Below are 12,764 nucleotides of genomic sequence, written 5' to 3'. Positions count from 1 at the left end.
CCAATCCAGAGACTGTTCACGTCACGTCTGCCGAGCCTGTGTCTCCGGACAAGATGGCCGCCACCGAGTCTGTTCACGTCACGTCTGCCGAGCCTGTGTCTTTGGACAAGATGGCCGCCACAGAGACTGTTCATGTCACGTCTGCCGAGCCTGTGTCTTCGGACAAGATGGCCGCCGCCGAGCCTGTTCACGTCACGCCTGCCGAGTCTGTGTCTTCGGACAGGATGGCCGCCGAGCCTGTTCACGTCACGCCTGCCGAGCCTGTGTCTTCGGACAAGATGGCCGCCGCCGAGCCTGCTCACGTCACGCCTGCCGAGCCTGTGTCCCCTGACAAGATGGCCGCCGTCGAGCCTGTGTCTGAGCCGGTGGTGTCTGTTCCTGAGCCTGAGCCCTCAGTGACCGCGACACTGGCCATTATGGCCACAGCCATGTGGTGTGTGTGGGCTACACACACACTTGAGCCGGTGGTGTCTGTTCCTGAGCCGGTGGTGTCTGTTCCTGAGCCGGTGGTGTCTGTTCCTGAGCCGGTGGTGTCTGTTCCTGAGCCGGTGGTGTCTGTTCCTGAGCCGGTGGTGTCTGTTCCTGAGCCGGAGCCAGAGCCAGTGTCTGTTCCTGAGCCGGTGATGTCTGTTCCAGTTCCTGAGCCAGTGTCTGTTCCTGAGCCGGAGCCAGTGTCTGTTCCTGAGCCGGAGCCAGTGTCTGTTCCTGAGCCGGAGCCAGTGTCTGTTCCTGAGCCGGAGCCAGTGTCTGTTCCTGAGCCGGAGCCAGTGTCTGTTCCTGAGCCGGAGCCAGTGTCTGTTCCTGAGCCGGAGCCAGTGTCTGTTCCTGAGCCGGAGCCAGTGTCTGTTCCTGAGCCGGAGCCAGTGTCTGTTCCTGAGCCGGAGCCAGTGTCTGTTCCTGAGCCGGAGCCAGTGTCTGTTCCTGAGCCGGAGCCAGTGTCTGTTCCTGAGCCGGAGCCAGTGTCTGTTCCTGAGCCGGAGCCAGTGTCTGTTCCTGAGCCGGAGCCAGTGTCTGTTCCTGAGCCGGAGCCAGAGCCAGTGTCTGTTCCTGAGCCAGAGCCAGTGTCTGTTCCTGAGCCGGTGATGTCTGTTCCAGTTCCTGAGCCAGTGTCTGTTCCTGAGCCAGAGCCAGTGTCTGTTCCTGAGCCGGTGATGTCTATTCCAGTTCCTGAGCCAGTGTCTGTTCCTGAGCCGGAGCCAGTGTCTGTTCCTGAGCCGGAGCCAGTGTCTGTTCCTGAGCCGGAGCCAGTGTCTGTTCCTGAGCCGGAGCCAGTGTCTGTTCCTGAGCCGGAGCCAGTGTCTGTTCCTGAGCCGGAGCCGGTGTCTGTTCCAGTTTCTGAGCCGGAGCCGGTGTCTGTTCCAGTTTCTGAGCCAGAGCCAGTGTCTGTTCCAGTTTCTGAGCCGCTGGAGTCTGTTTCAGTTCCTGAACCGGTGACTGTTCCTTGGCCGCCCGAGGGGTCGTCTCCGCCGTGGCCGCCCGAGGGGTCTTCACCGTCCTGGCCGCCCGAGGGGTCTTCACCGCCCTGGCCGCCCGAGGGGTCTTCACCGCCCTGGCCGCCCGAGGGGTCTTCACCGCCCTGGCCGCCCGAGGGATCTTCACCGCCCTGGCCGCCCGAGGGGTCTTCACCGCCCTGGCCGCCCGAGGGGTCTTCTCCGCCCTGGCCGCCCGAGGGGTCTTCTCCGCCCTGGCCGCCCGAGGGGTCTTCTCCGCCCTGGCCGCCCGAGGGGTCTTCTCCGCCCTGGCCGCCCGAGGGGTCTTCTCCGCCCTGGCCGCCCGAGGGGTCTTCTCCGCCCTGGCCGCCCGAGGGGTCTTCTCCGCCCTGGCCGCCCGAGGGGTCTTCTCCGCCCTGGCCGCCCGAGGGATCTTCTCCGCCCTGGCCGCCCGAGGGGTCTTCTCCGCCCTGGCCGCCCGAGGGGTCTTCTCCGCCCTGGCCGCCCGTTGGACTGTCGTCTCCGCCCTGGTCTGTCCCGCCCTGGTCTGTCCCTCCCGTCCCTCCCTGGTCTGTCCCTCCCGTCCCTCCCTGGTCTGTCCCTCCCGTCCCGCCCTGGCCTGGCCTGATGGAGCGTCTGGTAGCCGCTCCGTAGGGAGGGGGTAATGTCACATGCCTGTCCTGTCTTGTGCTGCACATGGGTGTTTTGTTATTTTGGGCCATGTGCTCGTGTCTATTGTCTAGCCCCTCCCATCTTGTTATCTAATTATTGATTATTTGTTCCACCTGTTCCCTCTTGATTTATTCCCTTTTTAAGTCCCCTCTTGTTTGCTGTCTGTGTTGGTTCGTTGTCAAATGTTTCTTGTTTCCCCGTGACCCTGCAGTTAGTTTCATGTTCTGGTTTTGTTTGGTATTGTGTTTACTAGTTATGTTTTTCCCCCTCGTGGGTTTTGTTTTGTGTTTGTTCTTTCTTTATTAATAAATAACCACTCTTCCGCACTTGAGTCCTCGCACCTTTTGTACTTCCCCAAGTCGTGACAGGAAAGCAATATCTTTGTCATAATATAATTTCAGTGTTTAAAGTTACTGAAGTCATTGCATGTGCTGCACTTTATTTGCATTATTAGTTTATTTTTATTGATCTATTTACCTTTTTTAGAGTTAAAAAGATAATAAAGAAAGATTTTGTTTGTTAAGTGAGATCTCGGATTGTAGTCCTTGAACAAACAAAAAAAAGAAGTAGAGCTTGAAAAGTCCAGGAATTTGATTTTACAGTATCTGTACAAACCCTGTCTAAGAAAAACAGCCACACACACTGCGGTCTCAGTTAGTTATGAGTTTGTTTTCAATCTCCAGGTTATCCTACAAGCACATAAGTTTGCTCCAACATGTTAAGCATTTCATAAAGAGGGAGAGAGGGCAAAAAGGAAGAGCCAATGGGAGCTAAGCAGGCGTTTTGGCTCATAATGAAGACCAGATGGTTTACCTTCACTGGTAGCCACATTCTTGGGAGCTTTGGTTGGTGTATGATCCGTGCCGGAGCTCACATCGGAGGAGAGACTGGAGCTTCCCTTCCCTGGGACACAAGGAAAGAAGGAAACAACATTGGCTACGTTTACATGTAACCAAATAATCCGTTAGTAATGGGATTGACGGCTCAATCGGACTGAAAAGCCTTCATGTGAACGCCTTAACCGATCCGACTGAGCTCGATCTGAAGGAAATTTCCGCCAGATTGAAAGGGTTGTTTATTTGTTTTTTAATCCGATCAAGAGAACATGTAAACACTTGATCGGATTGAAAACGGAAACTGAAAGGACTGCGAATGTGCAATGACGTAGAAATAGCGTAATGACATTGAAATAGCGTAATGCCGTTGAAAAAGCTTTATGACGTTGAAAAGGCGTAATGACGTAGAAATAGCGTAATGACGTAGAAATAGCGTAATCACGTTGAAATAGCGTTATGATGTAGAAATAGCGTAATGGTGTAAAAATAGCGTAAAGATGTAGAATTAGCGTAATGACGTAGAAATAGCGTAATGACGTAGAAATAGCGTAATTGTAGAAATAGCGTAATGACATAGAAATAGTGTAATGACGTAGAAATAGCGCAATGACATTGAAATAGCGTAATGACGTAGAAATAGCGTAATGACATTGAAAAAACGTAATGATGTAGAAATAGCGTAATGACAGAAATAGCGTAATGACGTAGAAATAGCGTAATGACGTTGAAATAGTGTTATGACGTAGAAATATTGTAATGGCGTAGAAATAGCATAAAGACTTAGAAATAGCGTATTGACGTAGAAATAGCGTAATGACGTAGAAATAGCGTAGACGTAGAAATAGCGCAATGACGTTGAAATAGCGTAATGACATAGAAACAGCGTAATGACGCTGAAATAGCGTAATGACTTAGAAATAGACTAATGACGTTGAAATAGCGTAATGACGTAGAAATAGCGTAATGACGTTGAAATAGCATAATGACGTAGAAATAGCGTAATGACGTAGAAATAGCGTAATAACGTAGAAATAGCGTAATGACGTTGAAATAGCGTAATAACGTAGAAATAGCGTAATGACGTTGAAATAGCGTAATAACGTAGAAATAGCATATTGACGTCGAAATAGCATAATGACGTAGAAATAGCATAATGACATAGAAATAGCATAATGACGTAGAAATAGCGTAATAACTTAGAAATAGTATAATGACGTAGAAATAGCGTAATGACGTTGAAATAGCGTATTGACGTAGAAATAGCGTATTGACGTTGAAATAGCATAATCACGTAGAAATAGCGTAATGACGTCGAAATAGCGCAATGACGTAGAAATAGCGTAATAACGTAGAAATAGCGTAATGATGTTGAAATAGCGTAATAACATAGAAATAGCGTAATGACGTTGAAATAGCGTAATAACGTAGAAATAGCATAATGACGTAGAAATAGCGCAATGAAGTTGAAATAGCGTAATGATGTTGAAATAGCATAATGACGTAGAAATAGCGTAATGACGTAGAAATAGTAATGACATATGACGCGCTGAACGAGCTGTTCTTCTTTTGAATAAAGTGTGGTATAAATGAGTGTCCCGTCCTCCTATAATCCTCCTTTCCCTGCGTCTGTGAAGTGGAGCAGGACAACGGCCCACTAGTGCTGGTTTTTCTCATCCACAGACGACTGGTTTTGGGCATTTTTACTGCGTGATCAATATAAGCAGCGGCACAACGGTTCATATGTTAATAGTCTCCAACTGGATAAATATCAAGTCTGATTTTTAAAACAAATAAAGAACCGATGTAGGAGAATGTTCTTTATGCGCAAACAGCAAGAAACTCTGTATATTCGTGCAATTCCAATTTGAAGCTTGTGACATATAAACGCGCACATCAACCCGATCACATGTTCAGCGTTCATGTAAACACTACATTCAGATTCATCAATCAGAATGAATTCAGTCCGATTGAAACAGAAGTTGTGCATGTAATCAAAGCCACTGTGTGCTTGTTTTTGAGCTCATACTTGACTGCAAGCATTCGGTCCCATTGGCAGCTGTGGGAACGCTGGTGTGAGCGGTGGGGTGCAGCGCTTCCCACTGTAAGTCAATATTATAACAGATGCAATAAAAGTACCATCGGACATTCTGGCCCCATCGCTCATTCACTCACTGAAACGTTACTGAGAGCAAGGAAACTCCTCTTGTTCCTAATCCAGAGTGAGGTCTGAGGTTTTCATGATTAAAGATTTCGAGAGGAACTCATTACTCAATACTCATCATCAGCAATGCGCCTAAGCTGAGCAAAACCCTTCGTTTCTTCCTGCCAAGTAAAGAAAAAGGCAATATCCGTGACTGGAACAATAGATGGAAGAAGTTGCTTTAGTATCTCCAATACTGGCAGAGTATCGCTGTGATCCTCCAAGACAGATTTATCTATCGTACATTAGGACATATTTGGCCACTGTGCAAAAACCATTCATGACGGCTTGTTACTTGCATTTGGTTGAGGGTTTATAAGAGGGTGAATAAGTTCAATACATGCACGTTAGTTCACATTTGTGTATTTGAATGTTGGATTGGGGTTGTAATAAAAATGTGGTCATTCATAGCCTGGACTGGAGATTCTTCAGACATAAATCAACAATTCTTCCACCATCCTCGAGATTACTGTCCCCCAGTCGCAGGGACAAGCCAGTGCTAAGAGCCTGATTTTCTCTGAGGGAAAGCATGGATTTCCATGCTTACCTGGTATATCACCATAGCCATGCTAACCAGTAAAGCCTAACCAACCAGGGGTGCGTTTCCCAAAAGCATCGTTAACCAACTAGGTTACAACATAATTTAACGATTCCTGAAATCGTAGTTCCAGCGAACATTTGCAAACAGAATCTCAACAGCTCTTGACCTCTGTAGCATAGTTTCTTCTTAGTAGACGTTGATTATAAGTCCCTCTGTGGGGTAAATCAAGCTTTTAATGTTGTTTATGTGTCTATATGGTGTTTTTAATATGCTTTAAGAAAAGCATGTGTAAGTTCATAAGTCGACACCATTGCTGAGTATTTCCTCCTTAAAACTGCAGTGAACCAAAGACAGTCTCAAAAACACGCTTTGAAATCGCTGGTGTTTCTGACGTCACAAACTACCTTGTAACCAATCAGATCAACGTGTGATCGTCAACCAGTGGATCTCTGAGCTGAGTGAGGGAGTGGAGGCGGGGCTCATTTGAATATTCATAGAACTGTGCATACTAAATGAGGCAAGGGTGTCGAGTTACAGTCAAGATATTTTAAGGCATCTTTCTCAAGGAAAAAACGAGATAGATGAGATTTAAGTGATAAAATGATTGACTACAGACTACATTATGGACTACTATAAAAGAACCATTTTTTTTTTCTTAGAGTGAAGAACATAATAATGATCTAATGAACCTATTTTTCCACTATAAAGAGCCTTTTGTGCAACGGAAAGGTTCCATGGATGTTAAATGTTCTTCATGAAACCATCCCAGACTCTGTGGCCCCCAAAGATTATTTGGACAAAATCACCTGCACCATTACTATCGTTTGCTTTGCAGATGCTACTTTGACTGATATTCTTACAGTTTTAAGACTTAAATATGTTTTGTTGGCCACTGGGAAGATTGTCTTTTATGAATGTAGAGTCTGTATTGTCTGTGAATGGGTATAAATCAAGGGAAATGTGGGAATGTTTGCTCAGGATAATCCTACTCGTTCAGTCTCCATCTGGAATACTTAGGTTTTTTTTTTTTTTTATCTCCATCAAGGTGGAAAAGAGCTCTTATATGACTTATGGATTAGGGTCATCGGATCAGAAGCAGGACTGGCCACTCCGGTTCGAAGGAAATCTCCTTTGCAGTCCTTTGTAAGTTCTCCCTCTTCGTGATGGGAAATGGCTGCACTCGAGATGGCGAAGGACTGACAGCTTAATGACTCAAATTTATTTTCAAAGTCTAGCGGAGCACTTTCCTTCTTAGTTTAGTAGGAGAGAATGGAGGCTTTTGGATTTTCCAGTCGTCATTTTTACAGGTCAGAGTTCAGTCGAAGTTCAACGCCGGTCTAGAAGGATCTCAAATCAATGATCTATTCATCTACATCAGGCACTCTTAAACGATCACAGATTCACAGATTCACAGATTCGCTCTGCTGAATCCCACTGATCTTTATCGTAAACTTTAATGTCTTCTCTCTCTCTTATTGCCATGTCGCATTCTCATCTTCACAGTAAAGAATAAAGATACAAACAGATGAATGTTCATAAACTGTTCACACAAATTACGTGGATCATTCTCAAAATATGGAGATAATTGTGCCATGATATTATAGTCATAAAATGGCATAGTTCCATCATTTTATAAACAATATACAGTAAGTAATATGAAATAATGTGTCACTATTTGTTTTGCACTTTCTTTCTTTATTTATAATTTTGTTTTCAAAGGTTAAGCATTAGTGCAAGGTCCAACAAGTATGCAAAAAAAAAACTTATTTATTTCTTATTATTATATGAGAATTTGTCAAATTGCCCTTCATGGTTAGTAATATTATCAAAATGTTAAAAATATTTAGCATCAGCTTTTATGGGAGAATAAATAAGCTTAATTCAAAAGTTTAACATTTTGCAAGTCTTAAAATCAGCATCTTGAGAATGACCCATCTCTGTGTTTACACCTATTTTAAATAAAGTGTGTGTTCGCCACAATAAACGTGAGTTCTGTGCATCGTTATGCTTATATCATACATTTTAGGTCACATATGTCATTATTTGGTACTGAGTTGAGAAAATCGGCTGTAAAAAGCAGATCTTTCAGCAAATCTCAGAGGTTTTAGCTCTTGATTCTGACTAAGAACCGTGCAGCGTCTCTTTTAGCAGCAAAGCAATACAGTTTCCTCATCCATTTTGATTAAGCTGAAGACTTTAAGCTTTGTGAAAGCTTTGCCTAGCAACATAATAATAACAGCGCTGGTATCTGGCCGTAACTCGAGGCGTGCGAAACACATGGGGTCCGGTTGAGTCACGTTCTGCTCACTACAACAGGAACCCGAGCAGATGTTCTGGATCAGTGATGTCACCGCAACATGTCGTCGCAGTGCTTAACAATGTGTTCAGTGTGGGTCTCGTCATTCTGCTCTGGAAATCATAGTTTTCCCGTTGTGGCAGAGGTGATAAGAGTTCATTGAGTCGTTCAATGCATCAGCGGTAATCTGACAGCTTGTTTGAAAGGTCTTCACACAACAGCTTTCCTGCGACGTATGTTGGCAACGCTTCACCAGAGACGTGTAAAGGCACACAGCAACACACATGACCAACACTACAGCAACAGCAACAAGTGTTTATCCGGCGTGGATGTGTGATAAGAGGAACTTGTTTACAGAGGAATCGGTGTTTGTGGGATGAATGCTGAGCTGTACTCATATGGAGTCACTTGTGGTTCAAGTTTATGACCTGACAGAGGATGAAGAGCCATAAACCAACCCTTGTAAGTTAACACGCATACAAACACTCACATCTCCTCCTGCAGAATTAAGAACTTATCCAAGGGCCTTAACTTCGTTACGGGTTGTTTCATCTTGCCGTTTTGAAATATAGGTAAAAATGAGTCAAGTATTCATCATATTTACACACACCCACCCAAGTCCCACACATGTTTCTATAACTGAATATCACTCAGAAATTCGTCACATTATGGAATTAAAATGAAAGACCATGCTGGGGTGTGCTTACGGTACAATTATGTAACTTGCTGCTTAAAGTCGGTAGTTGTGCTCATCTTTTCTTCTCTATTGTGTCGTATATCCGAGTGAAACGCTTCTGGAACAAGAACAGATGTGGGCGGGGCTTGATTGTGTCTGTAGGGAACTGATTGGATGGTTGTGGTTTGCTATTGGCTGATCTCATGTGAGTGACAGGTTAAAGCCCCGCCCTCGTCATCAGAGAAGAGAAGAGATGCTGCAAGAGGAACTTATTCTGATTCAACATTACCAGAACATGAATTTAAAAAAGTACTGCAATATTCCATGAAAACAAAATAAGGAGTGTCCATTTTGTTTCATGGTGACTTTAACTACCACAGTACAATGCATCGTAGAAGAAATTAACTAGCTAGTCGTGACTGTTTCCCAAAATTATAGAAACTTTGTGGAGCATTCATCATTCAAACCTCTGTTTAGGAACTGTTGTTAATAATGACGTCATGCAGGGGGTCGAGTGATAACTTCTGCTAATCAATCGGTTTATCAGATTTCTGCTGTAAATAGAGGTACTAGATCTCATGTGCACTATGGGACGCCGTTTGTAAAGAGGCTCACGCTGAAAATAACAGCAACATTTTGTCACATTTAGCTTCAAACAATGTTTAAAAAACTGGTATGAATTTTTGACGGTCACTTTTTACCACATTTACAACAATATTTGTCAACTTAGAGATATTTTAAATAGTTAAATCTAAATATTAAATGTTCCACCTAAATCTAAATGCTAAATATAAATCTAAATGTTAAATCTAAATATTAAATCTAAATGCTAAATATAAATCTAAATGTTAAATCTAAATCTAAATCTAAATGTTAAATCTAAATGTTAAATCTAAATCTAAATGTTAAATCTAAATATTAAATCTAAATCTAAATGTTAAATCTAAATGTTAAATCTAAATATTAAATCTAAATATTAAATCTAAATCTAAATGTTAAATCTAAATGTTAAATCTAAATGTTAAATGTTAAATATAAATCTAAATGTTAAATCTAAATATTAAATCTAAATGTTAAATCTAAATCTAAATGTTAAATCTAAATGTTAAATCTAAATCTAAATGTTAAATCTAAATCTAAATCTAAATGTTGAATCTAAATGTTTCGGGTGAAACTAAATATTTAACTAATATGCAAATTCAAAATGCCGGTAAGCGGAAGTGCCAAAATAAAAGCTCGAGGTGGTCAGTGTGTGTTTATAGCATGGTTTATAGTGTCAAATAACGAATAAAAACCATCTCATAATAATAACTATAATATAACGATAATAACTACCTAAAATAATAAACACGTTTGGAGAAACTGTAGAGTTTCGTGATGAGAGTAATGACATAACATTCAGTCAAAGTGAGCCCCCTAGTGGCCATAGCTGGCTATTATGGCTACAGGTCATAAGTCCCGCACTTTTCATAAAAGTGACACTAGCCTACTCTTCAAATAAAGTTTCTCCAAACGTGTTTATTATTTTAGGTAGTTATTATCACGATAATCCATGTCCAAGAGTCCATTTCCTCGGATGAGATGTTTTTTATTCGTTATTTGACACTATAAACCATGCTATAAACACACACTGACCACCTCGAGCTTTTATTTTGGCACTTCCTGTTACCGGCATTTTGAATTTGCATATTAGTTAAATATTTAGTTTCACCCGAAACATTTAGATTCAACATTTAGATTTAGATTTAACATTTAGATTTAAATTCAACATTTAGATTTAGATTTAGATTTAACATTTAGATTTAGATTTAACATTTAGATTTAACATTTAGATTTAGATTTAACATTTAGATTTAACATTTAGATTTAGATTTAACATTTAACATTTAACATTTAGATTTAACATTTAGATTTAGATTTAACATTTAACATTTAGGTTTAGATTTAATATTTATATTTAACATTTAGATTTAGATTTATATTTAGCATTTAGATTTAACATTTAGATTTAGATTTAGATTTAGATTTAACATTTAGATTTATATTTAGCATTTAGATTTAACATTTAACATTTAGGTGTAACATTTAATATTTAGATTTAACTATTTAAAATACTATTTAAGTTGACAAATATTGTTGTAAATGTGGTAAAAAGTGACGTCAAAAATTCCTACCAGTTTTTTAAACATTGTTTGAAGCTAAATGTGACAAAATGTTGCTGTTATTTTCAGCGTGAGTCGCTTTACAAACGGCGCCCCATAGTGCACTCTTTTCATTCTCTTGACAAACTAAAAAACAATGAAATCTGTATAGAATGAAAGATATAAATTAGCTTGATTGTTTTGCTCAAGAGGATCATGAGGTTTAGGCTGATTTAAAGCCGCCTGTAGTCAATAATTGTATTCATTAAAACTCATATTTGATCACCAAAATTACATATTTAAGCATTTTTTCCTTGAAATTGTTTTGTCATGCTTTAAAATATCTTGAATGTAACTCGACACCCTTGCCTCATTTAGTATGCGTGGTTCTATGAATATGGAAATGAGCCCCGCCTCCACTCCATCACTCAGCTCACTCGTGTTTTTGAGACTGTCTTTGGTTCACTGCAGTTTTAAGGAGAAAATACTCAGCAATGCTGTTGACTTATGAATTTACACATGGTTTGTCTTAAAGAATATTAAAAACACCACATATAAACAACATTAAAAGCTTGACTTTATCATGGACTTTGAGAATTGTTCACTGAAAGGTTATTTAGGGAACCAAAAATGATTTATTGCAGTAGAAAAAACAACCTTTTGGATCCTAAACAGGGTATAAGAACAGTTTGATGCTTGTTTTTACTGTTTTAAATTGCAAACTCTTTGGAGCGGCTGCAACTGGGTAATACAGTTGTTTTATTTCATTGTCCTTGAAGTTCAGATGTGAAGCTCATAATTCCCAGAGGATCCGTGTCCTTATCCCACACCTACAGCACATGAGCAACACGAGGGCAGGGAGTTTAACAACACTGGACCCTCTCGAGCCTCAGTAGAAATTGAGTTATCAAAAGAGCCAAGGCTGAGGGGAGACATAATTGTTTTCTGGTCTGGAAAACAACTTCTCAAAAGCTTTCATATGTTTCCTGTCCTGTGCTTACGCAAAGCACTCGGAGAATTTCACTTCGGCGGTCCAGAGTCCTAGATGCACATATATTTATGAACTTTTAGATGCGGTAAATAGTTACAGAGCCAGAATGTCTCATTCGCCATTGTTTAGCGATTAAGCACTATAAACACAATCACATTTGTGCACTAAATACCATATCACTACAGGATAGGGAGTTATTGCATTTAAACAGTTGCAATGAGCGAGAAGTGAATTCCATTGAAACATCTGTTTTACAGAAATACTTCGCACCTGCTTAGATCACGGTGGTCCGAAGGAAAAATAAATGTTTTTGTAAATGTTGGATGAACACACAAGCACTTGCATAGTGAACCACGAGTCGATCAATTAAATTGTAGAGAAAACGACAGCTTTATTAAAATGATATTCAGCTTGAATTGTCATGTTTGTGGTGAGGTTAAACTTCAGCACTGACGTACAGTAGCGTGAAATCCTCCCCTATAAATCCAGACAGTCACAGGTGTTGACATCGAGTCACATGATCAGGTAAAGCACTGACTGACACTGATCGAATCCCTCAGGACAGATGTTGATGGCAGATGTAAACTAGGCCACATGTGTTGAGTGTTCAAAGCTGCATAAACATCATAAAAAACCCTGTTTGTAAATATCCGCTGTTACTTCTGGGATCAGAAACATCTCTGTGCCATTAGGGGAACCACATGAAACTGCACAAATAATGACTGTTTCCACACAGGTTTCCCAAACGCTCCACGTAATGTTCAGACCGACCGAGGAAGTCTATAACAGGCTAACTGGAGAAAGTTATCCGTTAGCATTTCCATTCATCTCAGTGAAAGTTGTGACCCAGATGCCACTCTGAATATGTGTCATGACTGAAAACGGAAAAGAAAACCTTTTCAGTTTTTAGAAAATTGTTGTTGTTAACGTACCCTAAAACTAAAACCATAAAAAAAAAAAATTTTTTTTTTTTTTTACTTG

The 12,764-nt window shown here is 41.3% G+C and overlaps 1 protein-coding gene across 1 annotated transcript in view; it reads right to left on the bottom strand.

Annotated features, from left to right (window-relative positions):
• The window catches only part of LOC308683167 (F-box/LRR-repeat protein 7), a 50,859-nt gene that overhangs the window by 36,937 nt on the left and 1,158 nt on the right, over positions 1 to 12,764 (bottom strand). The window contains exon 2 of the mRNA XM_081353481.1: positions 2,916 to 3,005. Within this exon, the coding sequence (XP_081209607.1) occupies positions 2,916 to 3,005 (90 nt within the window). The remainder of the gene's footprint in view (positions 1 to 2,915; positions 3,006 to 12,764) is intronic.

Source organism: Scardinius erythrophthalmus (genome assembly GCF_964197995.2).
Source record: "Scardinius erythrophthalmus genome assembly, chromosome: 22".
NCBI classification, from domain to species: Eukaryota; Metazoa; Chordata; class Actinopteri; order Cypriniformes; family Leuciscidae; genus Scardinius; species Scardinius erythrophthalmus.
Note: the sequence above shows the minus strand (reverse complement) of the source record. Positions and strands in the feature narration are given on the sequence as shown.